This window comes from Eurosta solidaginis, chromosome 5 (genome assembly GCF_040869045.1).
Source record: "Eurosta solidaginis isolate ZX-2024a chromosome 5, ASM4086904v1, whole genome shotgun sequence".
Lineage (NCBI taxonomy): Eukaryota > Metazoa > Arthropoda > Insecta > Diptera > Tephritidae > Eurosta > Eurosta solidaginis.
In genome coordinates this window covers 205,478,744-205,504,242 of record NC_090323.1, presented here as the reverse complement: position 1 = coordinate 205,504,242, position 25,499 = coordinate 205,478,744, and the positions used below count along the sequence as shown (strand labels likewise).

Below are 25,499 nucleotides of genomic sequence, written 5' to 3'. Positions count from 1 at the left end.
TCTGCGAATGCGTCGCTCTAGCTAGGCAAAGACTATCCCATCTAGGTGGTGGGACTCTTAATCCCTATGTTATATGGAGTAAAAAGCCTGAAGAGGTACTTAGAGCAGGTAGGAAAAAAACTTAGAAAGTATTAACGAAGTTTTGAGTTTTGTCGGTAGAAAAAGTTAACATTTTTTCTGGCTCAGTCTAATGTACATACATGCATAAACATAATTATGTACATGTGTTTGTGGCTTACAATAACCTAAGCTACGTTGAATAGAGCGAACCCAACAATTCCATCATTTGTCCAGCTGGCACCGCATTCGACGGACGGTTTTCGTTTATAGTCTTTTCTTTAGTCACGGATTAAAAAGTAAGTGAAAAGCAACAAATTTCCGCAAAAAGGCAACTTAGGAATGTTAACCTGTAAATTCTTTAGACTCAACAGTTTTCTCAAAAACGGTGTATAAAAATAGAAAATCGATATTTGAAACGTGAATACAAAGTTTTTTGATGCACCACATTGTTGTCTCTTGTTTGTTGTTGTTTTTATTTCGGTTGTGCGCCATTTATTTGTGCATAGTAATCACTAGCGATAACCTCAACTGCCTACCTAAATATATAAGAATACTTTCTTTTTTTACCTCCACTGTACCTGGAGATTTATTTTCAATATTTCAGTTTATTTATTGATATAAAAAAATTTTATATATTTTACTTATTTATTCACGCAGCGCATAATTCAAAGCAACCGAATCAGATAACACCAACAAACAAATCTATTTAAACTATTCCGAGAAGTTCATATCAAAGCGGATCATTGTTGACAAGATGGGCACCGCCAATGGCCCCTGTACTGGCCTTTGTTCTAATATTTTGTGCCTAACTGCGGGTTTGTTATTGTTTACTTTGGCGAATACTGATAAGGCAAATGCGTTGGGACGTTTTCGTAATGGACGATATGATAATGGCTTCTTGGGAGAACCAAGTAAATTCGAATCTTTGCGCCGCAAACCAGCACCGGAGGATCAATGGTTTGAACAAAAGTTGGACCACTTTGGAGCGAAAAACAAGGACGTTACATGGAAACAGGTAAATACGATTTATTTTTGCTTTACCCTGCTGGATAAGGGAGGGATGTAATCCTACTGTACCTCTGCTGCTACTTGTAGATTTACCTCAATGTCTACCACCAACTCTACCCCTACCAATCCTGTACCTGTACCTCTTCCTCTACCTCCATCTCTACCTCTATCATGGCAATTTAGCTTATTTTATTGCAAACATCTAAAGCTTGTGATTTTTTTTTTGGTGAACCTCTTTCCAAACAGAAGGTCCTTTGTACGGAATCGAAAGAAGTGGGGTGGGAGGGACACAACAAATTAAATGGCGTTACACTGAAATGACAGTCCTTGATCGGGAAAAATCCCGAGTCGGTCCGGTACATAAAACCGACTGCCTTGGGGAGTAGTCGAGGCTTTGCTTGCGTATGAAAGGCATTGCATTCGAATGAAGTAGGTCTCATTGAGAATTTGTTTAAAAAACGCCTTACCTTCAGTGAATATGAAATTAAGCCGTTTTGATGTCATAAAACTCGCCTAAACTTACTGAAGGTGAACCGAATATATGCTGGAATGAGCATGAGTCGCTGATAAAGTTCATATATTTAAAGCCTATATTGTACAACCTCCCTGATCTTCCAGAAACCAGATTCTAAATAGATCCGGCATTTATACAAAAAATACTCAACAGTCTCTCCGGTTTTTATATCATGGTCGGTGACATACCCACGGGTTAGGGGGTTAGAATATACCCGCGGTAGGTAAGCCGTAAGAGGCGACTAAAATACTAGATTCAAGGGGCTGTGTAGCGCAACCCTTTCAGGTTGCCAGCGCAATATATAGCTTCTCCAAACCCAATTGTCAACCTCACCTATCGCGGCGAATCCTGTTTCACTAACAGGCGAGGCTCTGGCGACCCCAATCTCCTCATGGAACTTGGGGGTGGGGCGGGAGGGATGGCCTGAAGGTTTAATTTGGCCATATAAATCGTTCCCGAGATGGTCGGGTTACCACCTTAATGGTGCTGTGTTACCGGAGCGTACCGGATCTGTATCCGGCAAAGGACCATCACACCGATAACACTCTCCAAAGCCTTCGGAGAGAAACCTTATCGCTACAACAGCAACAACAACATACCCACGTGCCAGCTTTCCTATGTGAAAGAAACTTCAGTTTTTGTGAGAATCAACATAATTCGGAACTAATTGTTTCCGTCAGAAGTAGGTTAAGGATAATACAATGCCTTTGATACCTATAGGAATTTTTTAAATAAGACCAAAAATTACGATGTGGAGTTACACAGCAGTTATAAGACTCTCGTACGGAGCGATAGTGTAGTGATAGGCCCTGGACAAGCAATCCAACATTAGAAAACTAAACAAACTACAATGGGCAGCCTGTGCAGGGGTAACAGGAGCGTCCATCAGACGAGTTAAATATTATCGTTCAACCAGCTGTCACTGGAGCTCCACATACGGCTTTCAGCTACCTCTGTAATCAGACTCAGGAAGTCTGATTGCTGGAACGATATGCAGTATGGCCACAGCGGTATCCTAAGAAGGCTACCCAATTTAAATTGGACAACAGATTAACTTTCACCAAATTGAATTTTGACAAGAACTTTAAGGTGAGGATACCCTCGAGAACTGAATGGTCATCCGACATGGTATGGAAGGAGGGTGTCACCTTACTATAGACTGAGGGTTCACAATAGACTGTGTTGGTATTGCCGGTGTCTTCTCCGAACACCTTGAAGTCGCACTCTCAACCCGTCCCTCAAACTTAGCTATTATCTTTCAATCAGAGCTACTTGGAATGGACAAGGTCTGTTGCTTACTGTTGGGGAGCCCAGCAAACGGTCAAGAGCTTTGCATATTCTCAAATAGCCAAGGCCGTCGATAACTGTAAAAAGGCGTCGCACAATGCAGCAAACTCAGCGACCATTACTTTTACAAATATCAATTTTCTGGGCGGTTTTGTGCTGTCCGATATAAAAGAGGTATCAAAATGCTCCATAAATGACTATAAACAGGTTGATTTAACTAACAAAATGGTTCGAGTACATAAATGACATAATCAGGTTGATTTAACTAACAAAATGGTTCGAGTATATAGTAGGTAAATATACATGATAACAAATTGGTTCCAGGAGAAAGTGCATTCAATTGACGCCTAAAGCGCTACATGGGCCCGGTTACTCTGGTCGGCCAGCATAGCAACCAACCAATCTCTCTGACTTTTTGGCGCGTTCAACGAACTGCTTTTATATTGTAACAAATTTAGAGAAATTCCGCTAATTTGAAACCTGCTAACGTTCGAATCGCTAAACTGTTGAATAAATCACTCCAATATTCTGTATTGCAAAATGGTCTTTATTATACTTCTTTGGGAGTAGTACAGTTATACTTCACTTCGCAACTGATAGCGTGTTTAAATTAAACTGATTACTTATTACTCAGCTTGCGCTGCTTTTATACTCTCGGTTTCCTCGTTCACCCATTTCTCCCAAGGCCTAGTAATTTCGAGAACTTCATGCTTGGTTACAAGCTATATACATGTATATTTGTAGTTTGTAGCCATATGCGTGTGTATGTGTGAGTAACTACTTCGGCTGATGACTACATATTTGCATGTGTGAGATGAGATATCTCTTCGTCGCCTTCTACATAAGAGTGGCTGTTTTATTGTTGTTGTGCATTTATTTAGTAGCAGCTTAGTGATGCTAATATTCGTCACACTGCCCTCCACCTAAGTCTGACCGTCCCGATCAGACTAATCTCTCTATCAAACCGTTGCCAGCCTCTCCAAATAAACCACCCTTTTATTTCGCGGTCCCCAAATTGTTTGTATGCGGTACATGACATCACTGATCCCCTTCACAACTTTGTATGGTCCTTCCCAGCTATATTGAAATTTTGAATAAACCACTTTCCGCCGGTGAGGGTTGTATAACATTACCAATTCTCCCTCCAGGAGACCTTCCGGATTGTTGTTCTTGTCGTACCTGTGTTTCATCTTACTACTCTTTATACTAGTTCGTTGCCTCACACTCTGTTGTTTGGCCACTGGACTACTTCGTATGGTTTGATCTTGACTTCAGACTCCTTTACCTCTCGTAGCCGTGCTTAAAGTTTGATCTTATTGCCGGTTATATTTAATCCACGGTTCTCCAACTCCTTTTTCAGTTGCTGGTTTCTAATTCATTTAACTTTGCCATGTCCAAGGTGTATTCGAAATCTTCGGAATTTATTCAACAATTCCTCTTCTGACACCAATTGTAAAGAATTTAGAATTCCGCATATTTTAAACCTTTTGCTAACGTTCGAATCGCTAAACTGTTGAATAAATCACTCCAATATTCTGTATTGCAAAATGGTCTTTATTTAGATTACTTTGGGAGTACTTCACAGTTACACTTCACAACTAATAAATAGCGTGTTTAAATCAAACTGATTACTTATTCTTCAGCTCGCGCTGCTTTTATACTATTGTTTTTTTCGTTCACGCATTTCTCCTAAGGTCTAGTTATTTCGCGAACTTCATGCTTGGTTACCAGCTATATACATCGATACTTGTAGTTTCTAGCCATATGCGTGTGTATGTGTGAGTAACTACTTCGGCTGATGACTACATATTTGTATGTGTGAGATGAGATATGCTTCGTCGCGTTCTACATAAGGGTGGCTGCTTTTTTGTTGTTGTGAATTTATTTAGTAGCAGCTTAGTGATGCTAATATTCGTCACAATATATTTTTTTACAGCGCTACTTTGTCAATGATGAGTTCTATCGAAATGACAATACAGCACCAATTTTCCTAATGATTGGCGGTGAAGGTGAGGCATCTAAACGTTGGATGTCCGAAGGTGCTTGGATTAAATATGCTGAGCATTTTGGTGCATTATGTTTTCAATTGGAACACAGATTTTATGGCAAGAGTCACCCAACAAGGTAATGAATATATTTTAAACTTAAACAAAAAGCGCGTTAAGAAACTTTCTTATAGCGACCTCTCTACGAAGAATCTTGCTTATCTGACTTCAGAACAAGCTCTTTCGGATTTGGCAAATTTTATTCGAAGCATGAAACAACAATATAAAATGAGCGACAAACAAAAATGGATAGTTTTTGGTGGATCATATCCTGGTTCATTGGCTGCTTGGGCACGTGAAAAATATCCTGAGCTTATACATGGCGCTATAAGTTCCAGTGGTCCATTATTGGCTAAAGTTGATTTTAAAGGTATGAAAAGAAAACAGCTGTATCAGTTGTATAGATGATGGTCAGATGTGCGGAGGGGTCACAAAATATTAATATACACCATAGTAAAGTAAACCATACCAAAAGATAAGGGATTGAGGGGATTCAAGGGGTTGTGTAGCGCAATATATAGCTTCTCCAACCCAATTGTCAACCTCACCTTCAAGCGGCGAATCCCGTTTCACTAACAGACGAGGCTCTGGCGACCCCAAGCTCCTCATGGAACTTGGGGGTGGGGAGGGAGGGATGGCCTGAAGGTTTAATGTGGCCATATAAATCGTTCCCGAGATGGTCGGGCCAGCACCTTAATGGTGCTGTGTTACCGGAGCGTATCGGATCTGTATCCGACAAAGGACCATCACATCGATAACACTCCCCAAAGCCTTCGGGGAGTAACCTAATCGCTACAACAACAACAACAACATAAGGGATTGAGACATTCCCGTCGGCTACGCTGATAAATACTGTCGTTTTAGCAGGGGCCAAGAAACTGAATCTACTCCAAGCGTTATGTAATGATGCCGTAGTAAGAATAAAGGAATGACTGACGAATATGGGGTATGAGATGGCTAGCATTAAGACAGAAGTGCTTCGGGTGAGCTCAAAGCGGACTGTGGAGGAGATAGTCCTTACCATAGGAGATTATGAAAAAAAAATTAAAGCCTTAAAACATTTAGGAGTAAACATTGAGTTAAGACTTACTTTTAAGAATCATTTTAGCGCGGTGGTAGAGAAAGTTTCTAATGAGAATAACACCCAACATCAGGGGCACAGGTAAAGCTACCCACTAGGTATTGTCCAACATGACCAGCTCAATAATAGCCGTGTTTGCGCGTGAAAAAAACGTCTATCCTCGCTTAGATAATCCTTAGGAGATCCATCTAGCGGCAGTGGTTAACCAACTAGCTACAGCACAGGGTGTAGCGAAAAGCGGAGCCACAACCCTCTGTTGTAGTTCTGTGTATAATATATAGCTGATCCAGTTGTGATAAATAGTGGACGCGCATAGAATACATAGAATTAATGCAGAGGGTGAAGCATAGACACATATACAGTTACATCTGAGTATAATGCGTATTGAAATTTAGTAGTACTAATTTTATGCGTAGCAATTTCAGAGGTGTATTTAAAGTTTGTCGCTTAGCAATCCATATAAAGTTTAAGCGTAAACGTATATAGATGTGAAAAAACACAGCTAATATAGTACGCAGCACCAGTGGGGCATGGATCTAAAATGACCCACCAAAAAGATATAATAGCAGCTTACCGAAATACTGCTATACGAATAGCAAGTGCTTAACGGATGGTGGCCCACGGCGCGATCCTTCTTTTATCTCAGAAAATCCCAGTTGATCTGCACTCAACAAGAAATTGCCGATCTGTATAACATTGGAATCGGGCGAGCATCTGAGGATGCCAAGAAAATCGCAAGGTCAGGAACAATTGCTGTGGGGGATGAATCGAGGAAAGGGTGCTGGACGTTCACGTTAGTTCGGAACATAAAGCAATGGTATGAGCGGAAGCAGGATGAATTAAACTATCACCTCAAGCAGATATTGAGTGGAAGTGGTGGCTTCAAGGAGTATTTACGTAAGCGTAGTATTGAGGAGGATCCGTTATGTCCACACTGTTCCACTGAATTGGAAAACGCCGAACACGTAATGTTTCATCGCCTCAGAGACAAAGTTTTTGGAGAGGAACCTTCCATAAGGAATCTAGTTTCCCCAATGTGCAGAAATATAGATTGTTGGACTGCTGTGAGCAAGTTGTGCGTCACACTGAAAGGGAGCGCAGAGAAATGCGCATGCGAAGCAGTGGGGCGGTTATATCGCCTTTGGACGTTATGCCTAACGGTGGTTCCACGGGGTGTGGACACATAAAGAGGATTTGCCTGGAGGAATTTTTTTGTAAATATGGGTGATCCAATTTTAGGGCATGACAATCGCGGCCGCGTCTGATAGTTCTAAAATAAAATTACTTTATATGCCATATATATATTACATATATGTTACATGCAAATTTTGGAAATGTTCAATACTTAATTTAAAATATGTATACTCGCAGAGTATTTCGAAGTTGTTAAAGCTTCATTGGCTACCCATTCGGCGGAATGTTTGGAAGCAGTTGGTCGTGCTTTTGCTCAAGTTGAAATTCTTACGCGTCATATGATCGGTCAACGCAATTTGGATGAAAAATTCAAGTACGTATTTTTAAGTTACGAACATTGTGGATAATAAAATATATAATTTAAAACCTTTATTGAATTTAGAACCTGCACGTCTATCAAGGAATCCATAGAAAATCCTTTGGACATGTCAAACTTTTTTGAATCATTGGCCGGTAATTTTGCTGGTGTTGTACAATATAATAAGGACAATAGGCCCTCTGCCACTTATACCATAGATGATGTAAGTTTTTACAAATATTTATCGACTGCTGAGCGAAATATCACCATATTTCGGCGGCGAGTTCTAAAATTCCCGTTTTCAGAAAATTTTTTCAAAACGCCCTCTATCGGGATTTGTTTTAAAAATAGGCTATCTTAGAAATACCTATCTCAGAACATTTTTTCCACAGGCCATATCTCATGCCAAAATTTATTTAGGCTACTCACAAGATCTCCTACTGCTCTTGTTGTAACAGTGCTTCTCCCCATCCAATAGGTGCGATTTGGTCACAAATTGTCATCAAAATCCTATAACGGGAGTACAAGGAAACTTGCTGTTTCGACAAGGGTGGACCAGAAAGAGGGGACGTTCGAAATTGCAATTGTAAAGATGGCTGGCGTCATATGGCGACACGTTACAATCAGAAAATACATTATGTAACCCCCCAGCGGGTTAGGGGGTCAGAATATACCCGCGGTAGGTATGCCTATCGTAAGAGGCGACTAAAATACCAGATTCAAGGGGCTGTGTAGCACAACCCTTTCAGGTTGCCAGCGCATTATATAGCTTCTCCAAACCCAATTGTCAACACCTACCCGCGGCGAATCCTGTTTCACTAACAGACGAGGCTCTGGCGACCCCAAGCTCCTCATGGAACTTGGGGGTGGGGAGGGAGGGATAGCCTGAAGGTTTAATTTGGCCATATAAATCGTTCCCGAAATGGTCGGGCTAGCACCTTAATGGTGCTGTGTTACCGGAGCGTACCGGCGTACCGGAGCCTTTCGGGAGAAACCTTATCGATACAACAACAACAACATTATGTATGTCGGGGCTGTTGGAATGATACGAGTTTAAACTGTTACTGTATCCGGGTCGAATTTGAGCTAGAGTGACGCGCATCTTTCTGGGCATGTTGCTTTCCTGCGAGTTAAGGGTATTAATTAAGAACGGGGTTCGCCGGACAATTTCTGGCTTATAGGTCGGACGCTTTTGCGTGGATATCTTTGAGGTTGGTTCTGGCCGGTCCATGAGGACCTCACATATACTGAATGAGTCCGTAGTGTTGATATCTCTGAGGACCTCTTTGTGCTTTTTTTCTCATAATGCTTGCGGAGTTGACTTCTTAAAACCCTGGGAGGCGGGCTTCTTCAATTAGGTTTGTGTTGGGATGCCGAAGTTTCTGCGTACGCAGCAGAAACTGTTTGTTCAGCATTTCAGTTCTATCCCTTATGCCTCACTTTGTAAATGGCGTTCTGGGGACATAAGAAGACAACCCGTAATAGTTCTGATAGTGGTGTTTTGGCAGGCCTCTAGTTTCTTCTATTCCTTAGGCTAGGTGATCACATTGGGGACGCGTAGCATGCAAGCTACCGGCCAATTGCTTTGTAAGTGGAAAGTGCTACCGGCATGAGATTTGAGGATATTATTACAGCTCTGGATTTGAGGTACAATTGCGGATGCATGCTCGCCAAAATGTAGATCCTGATCAAACAAAGTATTTTTGGGTGTAAGACGGTCGGTAGCGTAATGCCATCGACGTGGATGTCCAATATGGTCGACATTTGTTTTGTCCACGTTGTAAATAAGGTCGTCGATGATTTGGTCGGTGATAAGGTTTCGCTAGGCGAAGAAACTGGAGACATTAGGGAGATAATAGTTTATTTTATTACATAGCTCAACAATGGGTGGGCCGGGACCTGTAGCCATTATCGTGCAGTTATCGGCGAAGGGTGCAATTCTTCTCGTGGCGAAGGGAACTTTGATATATAGAAGTTAAACAAAAGCGGGGTTAGAACACCACCCCTTTTTTAATTGTTCTGAGTTTAGATGCTACGTTCTTGAATTGCAGCGGTGCCTGTCGACCAGACAGATGATTTGCAGTCTACCTTTGACCCAAGGGGACCCTTCCAAGTCTTGCAGCCAAAATTTGATTTTTCACTGAGCAGTCGTAAGTTTATAATATTTTAGGGAGTGCGTTATCTACCGATTTGGTTAGCAAATAACGGGCCCTTAATATGCATCTATCTATGTATAATATGTCTATTTGGAAGTATATTTTCTTATTATTTTTTCTCTCTATTAACAGCTTTGTAATGTTATGGTCAATACCACGATAGGACCACCAGTTACACGGCTTGGTGTTGTCAATGATATGCTCTTGAAGGAATCGAAGGAAAAATGTTTAGATTACAAATATGATAAAATGATTGATGAATTAAAGGAAACCTCATGGAATGCTAAAGCATGTAATGGCAGTCGTCAATGGACGTATCAGACTTGCAATGAATTTGGTTTCTATCAAACATCGAACAACAAGAGTGATACTTTTGGTGATCGTTTTGCAGTTGACTACTTCATCAAGCAATGTATGGATATTTACTCAGACAGGTAAGAAATTCAACTTGAGGTTATTTGAAGGACGCGATCTCCCAGAATAGTTGTTGTTTCTCAGTCTTATATCAAGATTTGTTTTAGGAGCGCTCAATATCAGTAATATTTGAAAGAGCAATTATCAATGAATTTGTTTCGAAAACGTCCTATCACAGTATGACCATAGCACAATAGCGCCATTTAATATAGAGCGAGCCATTCAGTCTGACCCGGGCCTGAGCTTCGAAAGAGATCTAGCGGCCACAATAGAGTCAGTGGGTTGGTGCAAGCGTAAGGAAATGGCAGAACATACTATTTACAGTTCCGATCCAGAAACAAGTAGATCTTTCATGCTACCAGAACACTGCAGTGTCTTTCAGGCCGAAAGCTGCAGTCGCGTCAATAAATATATTGATATTCATATATTGATATGCAGATCTTACGACATTAGACTTACAAAGTTGTTCATATCTCTAAAAAGAGAATACTTACGGCTCAAGATGAGCATACTAACTGAAAATTGTCTTCCGGCTGCAGACGTTTATAAATTAGGCCCTGTCAGTAACAGCATAAACGGTTGTGCACGTTCTCTGTTCGTGTTCTGCGATCGCGAGGACAAGGCTCTCCAGCTACTAGGGGCAGCAGAATTGGCAGATATAGTGTAACGAATTTAGGGTAATTCGGATTAATCCAAACTTTCTGCTAACGTTTGAATCGCCAAACTGTTGAATAAATAACTCCAATATTCAATAATGCAAAATGGTCTTTATTAGACCGATTTGAAAGTACTTCACAGTAACACTTATACTTCACAACCAATAGCGTGCTTAGATAAAAACTGATTACTGATTCCTCAGCTTGCGCTGCTTTTATACTCTCAGTTTTCTCGTTCATCCATTTCTCCTAAGGTCTAGTCATTTCGCGAAACTGTATTCCAGACAATTGTATCCCTTGCTTGGTTATTAGTTATATACATGTATACCTTTTGTAGTTTATGTTTCTCTTATAGCCATATGCGGGTGTATGCGTGAGTACTACTTCGGCTGATGATTACGTGGGTTTGTGAGTATCTCTTCGTTGCCTTGTATGTACCCAGGGATGCACCTTAACGTTAAGCTAATCGTTTATCAAAAAATTTCCACCGTTTCCGTTGAAACACTTCGAAATATTATCGATAAAGAAATTATCAAGATAAATTGTATCTCGTTTTTAACCGAAACGAAAAGCTTTCGTTAGCGTTAAAAACGTTAACAGAAACGTGATACTTTATGTTTGAATTGTGCTGGCAATGCTATAGCCATGGTGAAGCCGTAAGGTGGCAACAACGAGCGCACATACACACACAAACTCTATGTAATTTGTTTGTGTAATTCGTTGGTGGTAATGTCAAAAATACTCTGAGAAATGTTCGTACTATCAAAATTCATGAGAAAAGTTGCAATCAGCTTGGATAATGCTTTCACCTTTAATGACTCCGCCATCAATCAGCTTTGCCAGCATAGTTTGAAATTAATAATCAACATAAACGATTTGATTTCGTTTTGATATGGCAGAAAACGAAACGAAATCATTTCGTTAATTTGACGATCTTAACGTTAATAAACGAAACGAAATGACTTCGTTTCGTTTATTAACGTTGATTATCGTAACGAAATGATATCGTTTCGTTGGTTAAGCATGCCTGTATGTACCTATGTGTGTAAATGATGATTGATTTGTTTACGTACATACGAGTGACTGCTTAGTATCGGCTTAGTGATGCTAGTATCGCTTAGTGATGCTAATATTCGTCACAATACGCTTGGTCCTAGAAAACTTAAAATATTCGCCAAGAGGACACAGTTATTCTATTACATTAGCCCTAGTACCTAACTGGAGTTTAACCGTTTGGTCGTCAAACAATCCCGCTAAAAGTGTGCACACATTCAGTCTATGTGAGGTTCTTATTGACCGGTCAGTTCAAACTTACCCAACCCTCTTAATTTTAATTGAAAAAATTTCAGATCTGTCAAATGATATTTGAAAAAAAAGTTTAAAATTTTCATGCGGTCACTATATTGTTCATAAGTTTTTTGCACACTCAGAGACACTTATGGCGAAGGTTGTTTGCAGTAATACTACCGTTGTTGGACTCAACCAAAGTGTTCTGCATAGCAATACTACGGCTTTCCCACTGATTTAAGATCGGTTTTTTTTTATACAACACCTCACATAAAGTTTCTTCTTCACTTCTTGTTAACGCAGATATGCCAACGGACCTCCTGGTGAAGCAATTTCCACAATTTTTTTTAGTATTTTTCTTTTAACAAAAAATATTACAAAAATTGGTAATAGTCTAGTTGAGGGGTCGACTGCTAATACGCTACCAAAAATATCGAGAGAGGTGTCAAAAGACGCGTATTAATCTGGAGAACAATAATCCGTTGGCGGAAAAGAAAAATTTTATCCATGTCCGGAGATATTTGCAGTTGAAGTTAGCGATTTGCATGTGGTTGTTGTTGTGTTAGTACCCACAAAAAAATTTGTGCATCACCGTGGCGGTAGCCACGGTTATACCACACACCCGGACTTGGCATGGCGTAGCCCAGGGTTATTTTTTATAAGCGCGGCCGAAGGCCGCCAACTCAGAAAGGCGTTCTGCGCAAAAATACTATGGATCCGACCCCCGGTTTCGGAGGTACCCGCGGGTCTTTTTTCGGTTTTTCGTTAATATCTTTTGAACGAGTTAATATTTTTATTTTCCGCCTTCGGATTATTAATACTGATGACAATACGCGTCGTTTGATACCTCTCTCGATATTTTTTGTAACGTACTAGCAGTCGACCCCTCAACTAGTCTATTACCCAAAAATTTATATAAATTAAAAAGAAAATATTTGTCTACGATTTTGTAGGGTGTACTACATGTAGTACGCTCGGCACATACACAAGGGAAAAGTAGTAATTTTTGGTTATATATGTAGATATATTTCATTTAAAGTTAAAAACTGAAAAAAAAAAATTTTATTTTTCTGTACTCTAGTGCACATAGGTACTGGTTTTTCAGTTTGGACGTTAAAACAAACTTCTGGTAACACTACGGACTTATTCAGTCTATGTGAGGTTCTCATGGACCGGCCAGTTCAACCTAACCTAGTGTCGAGCGTACTACATGTAGTACACCAGCAAATAAATCAACAAAAATCACATATAATTTGGTTTTACACTTTCGACTTTCGCTACTGGTGTACCTCAATTTCTACAACTATTTTTAATAAAAATATACAAAAAACAGGACAGCTTCACACTTTTACAGTTTCACAACAATCGCATTTTTGATATTAAAAAGGCAATCAAGGAATCGCAACAGGAACTTTTTTCAAAGCCAACTATGATGCCTGTTTTGTACAGTAGCACAGCGACAGCTTGGTTACTTAGTTTAAATTACTGTTTAGGAAATAATTTTGAAAATAACAGGGCCCGTATTACGTGTTACGATCAGTGACTGAAAACCATTTTCACTCAAGCGATAACTATGCAACTGCCAAACTATTTCTAAAAATTTCAATAAGTTATGGATCTAAGGAGTACCATTTGTAGCTGGTTCTCATATTCCATTAATCCGATCCACCATTGCAGAGCTATTGTGATTTAAAATATGCGTTTCGATCACGGATCGTAACACGTAATACGGGCCCAGGTGTACAACATGTAGTACGCTCGGCATATCTGGGTTAAGTAAATTTGCAACTTATTTCGCTCGACGAAATTTGGCTTAAATATTCAAGTGAACTATCCAAGTATATAGACTATACAAAATAGTTCTAAGCTTGTCCAATCCCAGTTAGACAATCCAAGGAATTTCTGCACACAACATCTTTCTGCTCGGGCGGCCTCCCGATGAAACGGATTTCCACGGATAAATTTCGAACGGGGAAGTATAAGTTTCCGCCTTCGGTATCTTAATACTGACATAAATACGCGTCCCATGCGGCTATTTTCCGATTTATAAAATAAACCATTATGGTGCAAAACACCCAAAATGTGATTTTGAAGATGGTGGAATTAATGGTCCATAGTGTACTTGTACATTATGTAATGGTCTATGGAATTTTTCACGTGCTTTCAGAGAGCACGAAGTTTCATATTGTGACGAATATTAGTGACCATTGTACAGGTTTACAAGTATGATATGTATGAGAGGTAAACAATTTCTTTCCCTTTCTAACACACGGCAGTTTGACACTTCGGTCAGTGTCAAACTAGCGTGGAACCCAGTGGAACCTGCGTGGATCACGAGTTTTGACACTGAACGAAGTGTCAAAATTACCGGGGTTGCTTCGTCGAAAGCGACACAGGGAAGCAAAAAAGGGATCGGAATATCAGATATGGGTTGCTGTGATGGTAAATTTCTTTTAACGAATTTAGTAGGAAATTTTAAGTGCACCCATGTGGGTCCTTCAGAAAATTATAAAAAAGTTTTCAATTGGGGTATCTGAGGACGCGTAGTTATTTCAGTATTAAGAATACAAACACGGGAGTTAAGTTTTTCTACCCGTTCAAAAGTTCTCCGCGAAAAACAGTTTGAAACCGATGTCGACTGCAATAACTCGTCCAAAAAAGCGGAAAGAAAAATGAATAGACGCGTTTTGTCCTGTTGTCAATAGTCCGAAGAGAAAAAGTATTCGAATTATTGGAAGCGAGGCAAAAACGCGTCTATTAATACCTCCCCCGACGGTTTTGGTCGTGTTTTAGCAATCGTCCCCGTAAAAAACTATCACAATTTGTTAATTAAAATTGTTCAAAATATATGGTTATGAAAGAGAGATGTAATTAAGTGCTCGTTTGAAAGTAAACAAGTATATTTCTTTGTAATATAAGAAAAAAAATTTTAAGCAGTTTTCGATAGCAGCTACTAAACTTTGTTTGGTCCTAAGAAGTACAACAGTGCCAAATAGCATCCACAAAAAAAACGAACAAGAACAAGCATTTTATCAGGTGAGCGTGGCTGTGTATGTGCGTGCTGCTACATATCCTACTTGTAGACCTGTACACTGTTAGTGACACTAAGTGATACTCCCATCACTAATCTGATACAAAGTAAATAAAGCCACAAGAACCATAGATGAATGGATTTGCAACTCTTTGTTTCGAGAGAGCGCTGTCAAAATGCACATTTTTTATAACATTTATCAATGATGCCACTCCAAACAAAAATGAATAGATCTGAAAATGGGGATTTTTGACATACATTTCGGCGATTATAGTTTCAATCATTTAATAAAATGATAGTCGTAAAATATTTATGTCCTTAAAGTTATTTTACAATAATACGACTAGTTAGAGTTAAATATAAACAAATCTAAGTAAAATTTACATTTCGATTAAATTAATTAGTCAAATATTGTAACGCATTTAACTCGCAGTGAAAACCATATATTCTTTTGAAATTTCAGTAAATCGGACCTATGATATAATAGTTAACATTATTTAATGGATAGTGCTTATCCTACATGTCTGGCGTTCTAGGTTCTGTGATCAAAATGGACTGGTTGCATCGGGAGTTCATATTTACAAAACCTATTTTTAGTGATAACTTTTGAATGGGAAATAATATTTACCCTCCGCCTTCGAACTAATAATACTTACACTAAAACAAGTATTTTTATCCTTTTTCCCATAATTTTTGAACGCTATTCTACAGTTGTAGGTCAAACTAAAGTTTACCAAAATTTTTGGCACGTTTTTCGTTTTGGCTGGCACATTTTTTGTTCTGGCACCCGCTTCAGCTGGCGCGAGGGATTTATCTGTGATTGTTGCCAGCAACAACTAGAAGATAAATCCCTCGTGAGAGCGAAAATATGAGAGCGTAAGCAAAAGATTCCTATCAATCTAATCTATGACAAGAACAATGAAGTAAGCTGCTACACTTGTATGTACATACGTAAACGAATAAATCATTAGGGGACTTATGATAGCATATAAACCATTGTTTACTATATAGTTTGGCAACTTAAACAGAGGTTATGTTGCGAATAGAGTGGAAGGCAGTGGACTAGGCAGTCGAATGTCATAAAATGAAGGAATGGTGTTCGGAGTTTTTTCAAAATTAAAAAAAAAATTGATAAAAGCTTTAATAAAAATAAAACTACTGTTTTAATAACAACAAAAACCCCTTATATATTCTATGTACATAAATTCGTAAAGATTATCTCACTTTAAAATTAGAGTTAAATAATCGTAAGTTTTGTTTTGAAACTGAGTCGAGAACTGTTCGTGTGAATGTGCGAATTTTCACCGATCAGCTGTTAGTTGCGCTACTTGGTAAAATTTACAATGATATAAACTTATAAGGTGTAAAATTATATCCATTTACACACGCGGTTATATGAACGCACCTAGTAATACTCTTGATAAACTTGATTGTTTTTCAGCTGTATTATTGCCAAAAAAATTTTTTCATTGTTATACAAATTAAAAAATACCAAGATTAAGTGAAAAATCAAAACTAAAACGCCTTTACTTGCTGATGTTGGAGATTTCTGATGAAAATGTCGGCTGTAATGTCTGCAAGGTTGCATTCCTTTGAGTTTACCGCGTTTACACAATGAAATGTGCGCGTAAATTTATACAAACTAGGGGGACTCATGTAACCGTATAAATGCCTTATAAAGTGTGTAAACGTATAAATTTATCTAGTTTACGCACGAGCTGTCAAATTTTGTATGAAAAATCATTTACACAATTTGTATAAATTTACGCGCACATTTCATTGTGTAAACGCGGTAGACTCAAAGGAATGCAACCTTGCAGACATTACAGACGGCATTTTTATCAAAAATCTCCAACATCAGCAAGTAAAGGCGTTTTAGTTTTGTTTTTTCACTTAATCTTGGTATTTTTTAATTTGTATAACAATCAAAAAAATTTTTTTGGAAATAATACAGCTGAAAAACAATGAAGTTTATCAAGAGTATTACTAGGTGCGTTCATATAACCGAGTGTGTAAATGGATATAATTTTACACCTTATAAGTTTATATGCTATCATGAGTCCCCCTATTGTGTAAATGATTTTTCATACAAAATTTGACAGCTCGTGCGTAAATTAGATAAATTTATACATTTAAACACTTTATAAGGCATTTATACGGTTACATGAGTCCCCCTATTATGTCTACACATATGTGTGTACACGCAGCAGAGAAGAGATGCACAAACACATCCAGATATCTTATCTGAGATGCTCCCAAAAGTATGCAATTGTAATTGTGGAAGTGTCGCTCACAAATACACGCATATGAGAAGCTATATACGTCCATCTGTAGTTATAATTATATGGCGGTAACTAAGTAAATTCTGGAAGCGCCTAGAAGATGCCACGAGGAAATCACAGAGTATAAAACACCAGCGGTAGAGGCGCTAGAAGCAGTTTTCAGTTAAGCACGCTATCTGTCGGGAAATAGAGCAGTTTCATTTGGGCTATCACTCAGTTTGGTTATTAAGCAAGCTATTCGTTGCAAAGTATAAGTGTTATTGTGAAGTACTTTAATAGAGGCCATTTTCCCATTATTCAATATTGGAGTTATTTATTCAACAGTTTAGTGATTCGAACGTTAGCAGAGGGGTAAATAAGAGGATTTGCAGTAAATTCGTTACAATATGTACATATATACTCATCAGCATGACTCAATAATACCAGACCGGTGAAGTCATTAGTACGAAAACTAAAATTTGGCGGTCATCATAATCCGGTAATGAATTTTAAAGTAGTAGGGAGGGAAATGTTTTGATACTATTTTGCTTCTTTTTACAACCTCAGTAATGGAGAAAGATGGAGAGTGAGAGTAAAAGTAAGAATAAGAAAAGGGTTTGAGACAAAGCAGGAACATTTTAACTTGAACGGGAAGGTTAAGAATAAGGCTAAGAATAATAGTAATAGTGAGATATAGAGTTGGCTAGGAGCAAGAGCGGAAAGAGTAAGAGGAAATGCGGGAAGATTTACCGAAGGTGGAAAAAGATAGGAAATTGAATCAGCCGTTTAAGGTAAACTAAAAAATGCAGAGGGGAGAGGAAATAAGAAAGAAAAAGACTAGACAGAGGAGAGGCAGGTAAATCGATAGAGAAAGTCAGAACAACGTCTGTCGCATTTGATCATACGCCTGGAATAATTTAATGTTTGTCTAAACGTTTCCAGGCATAACCAGAGCTATTTAAAATGAGATTCTCATAAGCCAAAGTTTTTTTGCCATCTGTTAAATCTATGAGCTCTGGTTTGTTGATTGCTGTGAAACCTCTTCCGCTATATATTTTTACACTAGCCACTGTCTTCTGCTCAATGGGCTTACTTCAACGCTTGGTTTACATAGATAAATGTGACCGTATATCGTCAATTCCGAGTTTTCGTATTACAAACCTCCCAGATACTCATCCGCAACTTCATGATATTGTTCCTGAGCGTCAGACATTTCATTGACGTCAGCGGTATCTTTCCATATTCCTTATTTGTGGACAATATGATATTCTAAAGTTTTGGCCATGCAGTTCCGTTGACTAAAGCTTTTCAATTTCACTTCAGGAAAAGGAAATAAACACTCCCACAAAAGGAAAAACAAACCGCAGGCGTTACTTTCCCGCACGTGTCTTCATATTTCAGAAAGGCATTAGTGTAGTATTTTTTTATGATACTGAAAAAATCAGTGCTGCAGATAAGTCACAAAGCAACACTTAAGTTTATAAGGACGAGTTTTGCCAAATGCGACTCCATTTTGTTATATTGACTTCTCTGTCTGGTTTTATTGCGTCATGACTCATCAGTGATTTCTGAGCTGGTCCTAAACAAAAACGTTGGCCCTTTTCTTGAACTCATTGGCAATTTTTCGAACTTCAATTGTCCGTTCCTAAAAGACAATTGCTTTTTTAAATGGTTTTATTTAGCTTGACTGCACAGGGTGGCTGGCTGGCCGGCACGAATTTCGTAATTGAAATTTAAGTAACTTCCCGATAAGCTACAGGCTCGAAACTTGGAATATAGTTCAGAACCCGATGACAATGCAATAATAAGAAAAAAACTCCGATAGGCGGCGCAGGTATCGAAATATTTAAAAAAAATTGTATTTGTGGTCCGATTTGTTTCATATTTGGAACACGTAATACATGCATGAATAGAAAGCGACCTATGAAGAAAAATCGCCGCAAGGTGGCGCAAGGATCGAGAAATGTATTCAAAAAATCGTATTTCTGGTCCAATTTGATTCATATTTGGAACACATAATACATACACGAATAGAAAACGGCCTGTAAATAAAGTCGCCGCTAGGTGGCGCAAGGATCGAGATATTAAAAAAAATCGTATTTGTGGTCCGATTTGGTCCATATTTGGAACACATAATACATACATAATACATAATACATACACGACCTATGATGTCCGGTTTAGCTCATATTTTGAACAAATATTACATACAGTCCAGTAGAAGTGACATCAAAATATTTTGGAGTTCGAGGAGGGACAAGCATACGTGGCGCAGAGTCGAGTAAAGTCTTTGGAAGGATTATGTTTTGCGGACTTAGATTGTAGTAAATTGTCAGGAAAGAGTCCTTGTAATAATGAGTCACTAAATGAACTAAATAGAATGAGAAATAATAGGCAATTAAATAATAATAATACTAAAAACCGAAAATAATTAGGTAGGTTTTAGGTACTAGTCATCACACTCCTCATCAATCTAGGGCGTTGACCAGACAATTAAATAAAAGCGTTGGACGCGTAAAATTTCTATTGATAGTCATAAGTAAGACCAACTGAACCTTAATAAGGTTATGCTATGCCTCACTTTTGAGAAATTTCACTCGCCCAACTCTTTTATTTAATTGTCTGATCAACGCCCTAGATTGATGAGGAACGTGATGACTATTACCTAGGACCTACCTAATTATTTTCTAGCTTTTAGTATTATTATTACTTCATGTAAGTATTGCTTTCAATAAAACCGTTTAACTTAAACATTTTTTTAAATATTTTATTCTCAAAAAACGTTGGAAAATCTGGGGTTTGGTCATCGTAATTTAAACTTTTTACAGCATCCTTTGCTGTGCGAGCAGTATAAGATTTAGAAGTAATTTTGTACTTAGCTGAAATATTCTTGCTTATAAACTTCTAGTCCTTTTCAATGAAGTTTCACTTCTCCCGCATTTCTAATTCAAAAATTCACTTTATTTAATTATTCATTGTATCTAAAAAGCATGGATGCAAAATACTTGGAGCAAGTTGTTTCACAAACCAATAAATATTACGGCGCTCTAAAACCCAATACAACAAATGTACTGTACGTACATGGCTCAATTGATCCTTGGCATGCCCTTGGTTTGACTACATCCCGAAATCCGAAGTTGCCTACTATTTACATTGAAGGTTTGTATTGATGCTGTTGCATTGTTTTTTTTTTTTAATAAAAACTCTAACTTTTATATTCTCAGGTACCGCCCATTGCGCCAATATGTATGAACCAGCTAAAACTGATCCACCACAGCTAGTGGAGGCTCGCAATAAAATCATCAAATATCTTGCCAAGCTGCTGGAAAACTTTCAAGTGGAAAAGGCTTAAAAAATAAATCAATATACTGTGATTTGAGTTAAGCCAATAATATTTTGTTTTACATTATATTTTCAAAAAGAAAAATCGAACATTAGTTAATATATTTTTATAAATCAAGAAGGGTTGGCATATGTAGAGTTGAGGAGGATAAATTGAATAAAAAATACTGAAATACACATACCGTAACATTGCAATACTTTTGAAGTTATACTATTTAATTTATTCGGTCTGTTGATTGACTAATATGAAACTTAATCAACCATGACATAAGCAAAGGCAGCACTACTTTCTGGCACTCAAGGTACTATAAGCCTTTTTATTGATCAGAGATCGCAAATAACAGTTCCTAAAACCGATATTTTTAATTAAAACGGTTATTTAATGACCACTCCTTCAAAACCTGCTAAATAGGGGTACTGCTGATTTCGTTTCCTCACAGAGAACAACCGTTTTACGAGCAAATTAAAGGGAAAGGTCAGGGAACGAGAACAACCATTTACCAAAAAAATATCAATAACGTTCTGTTGAGACGAACATATATATATGTTAGCTTATAGAGTTGCTGTAAGCGAATACCATCCCTATGAATTTTTTAATAATTGAAAAATTGAGACAACATGATATCAGGACAGACAAGGCGACAGCCGGAAGGTGTTACAAACACATTCAGCCACGCCAGCTGATGTACAACTTTATCCCAATTGCCTTCTTTGCACAGCGCATAATTTGTATGCTATTAAGGGCTAATTAAACTTCCTTAACCCTAACGCCATAGTCGTAACCATACCCATATCCATGACCATCTCTAATGTAATCGATTAATGGTGGCTTAACCTAAAAATCGTGAAAATTTCATAAAAATGAAGAAAGGCCAAAAAATTACAAACATATTCCACGAAAAATAAGTCTCTAATCATAACGCATGCAAAACAATAAAAAAAATATGCAAAAAGTTAATAAATTCCCCAACTCAAATATTTTTAGGTTATGGATATGGCGAGAAACCAAAAACCAATTGGTTGGCTATGGGGCGAGTTAAACTTATTTAACCCTAACGCTCTAGTCGTAACCATACCTATATCCATAAACATCTCCAATGTGATCGATTAATGGTGCCTTAACCTAAAAATCGTGAAAATTTCATAAAATGGAGAAAACGCAATAAATTACAAACATATTCCACAAAAAATAATTCTCTTAGTCATAACGTATCCAAAACAATGAATAAAATCTACAAAGTTATTAAATTCCCCAACTCAAATATTTTTAGGTTATGGATATGGCGAGAAACCGAAAACCAATTGGTTGGCTATGGTATGGTTATGGCGTTAGCGTTATGGTTAATGGTGCCATTAATCGATTACATTGATTTCCATAAGGTAGGTTCGATCAGCTGTTTTGTCTGGTTATGGTTATATGGTTATAAAGCTGGAGACATTGGTGCTTTATCGGTAACCGTATCGGTAACCTTTTAACAGCTGATTCGACCAACCTTATGAGAATGAATGCAATCGATTATTTGTGCCGCTAAGGTCGTAACCGTATCGTAGCCAACCAATTGGGTTTTGGTTTACCGTCGTAACGATAAACAGCTGATTACGTTAGGGATACGGATACAGCGATACGACATACAGCACCAATGGCTCCGGCTTAAGTCACCATTAAAAATTGGACCTTTATGTGTCAAAGCTATGCTTTTTGTTGGTGGCGGTTTCAAAGAAACTGGTATTTGCTTTAATCTATTGTGATCTATTTACATACGTGCTTATGCAAATACGGCATGCATTTTCCGATGCGTGAAGAATAGAAAAGTTAACGAAGGAAAAGAAAAAAAAGAAACGATAACGACCAGTATCGACGAGTTATCGGATTGTTATCGACAGTTTATGGGCGTGTTATACTCACAAATCACTTACCTAGATTGCGCATTCACGAGTTCAAAATTGCTTCGTTCTACGCATCTATGTCACAGTTGACTGTTTGAGCGAATGAAAGAAAGAGAAAAAAAAACGAGCTAAGAGCGGCCACCGTGGTGTGATGGTAGCGTGCTCCATCCTACCACACCGTATGCCCTGGGTTCACACCCCGGGCAAAGCAACATCAAAATTTTAGAAATAAGGTTTTTCTATTAGAATAAAATTTTTCTAAGCGGGGTCGCCCCTCGGCAGTGTTTGGCAAGCGCTCCGGGTGTATTTCTGCCATGAAAAGCTCTCAGTGAAAACTCATCTGCCTTGCAGATGCCGTTCGGAGTCAGAATAAAACATGTAGGCCTCGTCCGGCCAATTTGTAGGGAAAATCAAGAGGAGCAGGACGCAAATTGGAGGAGAAGCTCGGCCTTAGATCTCTTCGGAGGTTATCGCGCCTTACATTTATTTTTTTTTTATAAAGAAAAATGACGTAAGAACTGCCCATAAAAAAGAGATGATCTAATGTTTACATGGGCAATGCGCAATCTTCTTGAGTGATTTTTGTGTTATACTCTTCTTGTTATCGGCAATATAGAAGATTTATTGATTTTCGTAAGGAAATCGATGAGTGTTTGCTGTCGGATAATTACCAAAGTGTTGTCTCTTGCCGTCATCCAGTGAGTTTTACAGCTCCGACTCACGCTTAATTCTCACGGGAATTCTCTGGATCATTGAGAGACTTTAGAAACAGATGTCGTGAAATTTTCGCACACGTGAAATGTGATAGGCAGATGTCGCCGCTGTTTTTCATTTAGCTCATACGGCGAAAGGCTAAGCAGCGACATCTATTTTTGAAAAAGTAGGTTTATTAAAGGCAGCGTTGCCAAACTAAAAAGAAGTAATTAACAAATTATCTGGCTCACAAATTGAACCAGACTTCTATCTGGATTTATCTGGTTAAATCGTTGTTGTTGCATTTACATGCAAAATTATTTATCTGGCTCAGGATTTTGCCACGGCATGATGGCTTCTGTGTTATAGAAATTAAATTTTAATAAAAAGAACTTCTTAAAAAAATTATTTGGTATAGAAAAATTATCGACTTGCTATCGAAAAAATGCCGATTTGTAACCGAAAATTTACCGATTTTTTTGATAAGCAAGAAAAAAAATCCACTTTTTTTCGATAAAGCGGTATTTTTCTATAACACATCGATAATTTTTAAGTAATGTACCCTTCGACAACAGTATGTTTCGAAAAAAACCCGATAATTCATCGATACCAAACCGTTAACAATTTTTATACTCAGCTGAGCAGAGCTCACAGAGTATATTAACTTTGTTCGCATAACGGTAATCCGTAACGGCATAAACTAATCGAGATGGATATAGACTCCTATATATCAAAATGATCTGGGCGAAAAAAGAAATTCATTTAGCCATGTCCGTCCGTCCGTTAATACGATAACTTGAGTAAATTTTGAGGTATCTTGATAAAATTTGGTATGTAGGTTGATGGGCACTCATCTCAGATCGCTGTTTAAAATGAACGAAATCGCACTATAACCACGCCCACTTTTTCGATATCGAAAATTTCGAAAAACCGAAAAAGTGCGATAATTCATTACCAAAGACGGCTAAAGCCATGAAACTTGGTAGGTGGGTTGAGCTTATGACGCAGAATAGAAAGTTAGTAAAATTTTGGACAATGGGCACCGCCCACTTTTAAAAGAAGTTAATTTGAAAGTTTTACAAACTGTAATTTGGCAGTCGTTGAAGATATCATGCTGAAATTTGGCAGGAACGTTACTTCTATTACTATATGTGTGCTAAGTAATAATTAGCAAAATCGAATTACGAACACGCCCACTTTAAAAAATTTTTTTTTTTTAAATTCAAATTTTAACAAAAAATTTAATATCTTTACAGTATATAAGTAAATTATGTCAACATTCAACTCCAGTAAGAAAATTTCAAAATGGGCGTGGCTCCGCCCTTTTTCATTTAATTCGTCTAGAATACTTTTAATGCCATAAGTCGAACAAAAATTGACCAATCCTTGTGAAATTTGGTAGGGGCATAGATTTTATGACGTTAATTGTTTCTGTGGAAATGGGCGAAATCGGTTGAAGCCACGCCCAGTTTTTATACACAGTCGTCCGTCTGTCCTTCCGCTCGGCCGTTAACACGATAACTTGAACAAAAATCGATATATCTTTACTAAACTTAGTTCACTCACTTTATCTTGGTATAAAAAATGACCGAAATTCGACTATGACCACGCCCACTTTTTCGATATCGAAAATGACGAAAAATGAATAAAATGCCATAATTCTATACCAAATATGAAAAAAGAGATGAAACATGGTAATTGAATTGGTTTATTGACGCAAAATATAACTTTAGAAAAAACTTTGTAAAATGGGTGTGACACCTACCATATTAAGTAGAAGAAAATGAAAAAGTGCTGCAGGGCGAAATCAAACGCCCTTGGAATCTTGGCAGGAATACTGTTCATGGTATTACATATATAAATAAATTAGCGGTGCCCGAGAGATGATGTTCTGGGTCACACTGGTCCACATTTTGGTCGATATCTCGAGAACGCCTTCACATATACAACTAAGGGCCACTCCCTTTCAAAACCCTCATCAATACCTTTAATTTGATACCCATACCGTACAAACACATTATATAGTCGCCCCTGGTCCACCCTTATGGCGATGTCTCAAAAAGGCGTCCACCTATAGAACTATGGCCCACTACGTTTTAAATAATCATTAAACCCTTTCATTTGATACCTATGTCGTACAAACACATACCAGAGTCACCTCTGGTCCACCTTTATAGCAATATCTCGAAAAGGCGTCCACCTATAGCACTAATGCCCACTCCCTTTTAAAATACATATTAACACCTTTCATTTGATACCCATATCGTACAAACACATTCTAGAGT

At 38.1% G+C, this 25,499-nt stretch overlaps 1 protein-coding gene across 1 annotated transcript; it reads left to right on the top strand.

Moving 5' to 3' along the window:
- Window positions 1–209: 209 nt before the first annotated feature.
- LOC137252237 (putative serine protease K12H4.7) lies at window positions 210–20,829 on the top strand. Its single transcript, XM_067787666.1, has 9 exons — window positions 210–356; window positions 718–1,075; window positions 4,806–4,993; window positions 5,049–5,284; window positions 7,367–7,502; window positions 7,572–7,710; window positions 9,776–10,077; window positions 20,282–20,451; window positions 20,517–20,829. The coding sequence occupies exons 2-9, from the start codon at window positions 815–817 to the stop codon at window positions 20,642–20,644; spliced, it is 1,560 nt and encodes a 519-aa protein (XP_067643767.1). The 5' UTR covers window positions 210–356; window positions 718–814; the 3' UTR covers window positions 20,645–20,829.
- The last annotated feature ends 4,670 nt before the right edge of the window (window positions 20,830–25,499 follow it).

What these genes read in the sequence shown, in the direction of transcription:
- LOC137252237 (XM_067787666.1), top strand. Translation starts at nt 815, where the DNA reads ATGGGCACCGCCAATGGCCCCTGTACTGGCCTTTGTTCTAATATTTTG. An exon ending in GGCAAGAGTCACCCAACAAG is followed by an intron (nt 4,994 to 5,048) that starts GTAATGAATATA and finishes ACTTTCTTATAG; the next exon opens with CGACCTCTCTACGAAGAATC. An exon ending in ATGGATATTTACTCAGACAG is followed by an intron (nt 10,078 to 20,281) that starts GTAAGAAATTCA and finishes GTATCTAAAAAG; the next exon opens with CATGGATGCAAAATACTTGG.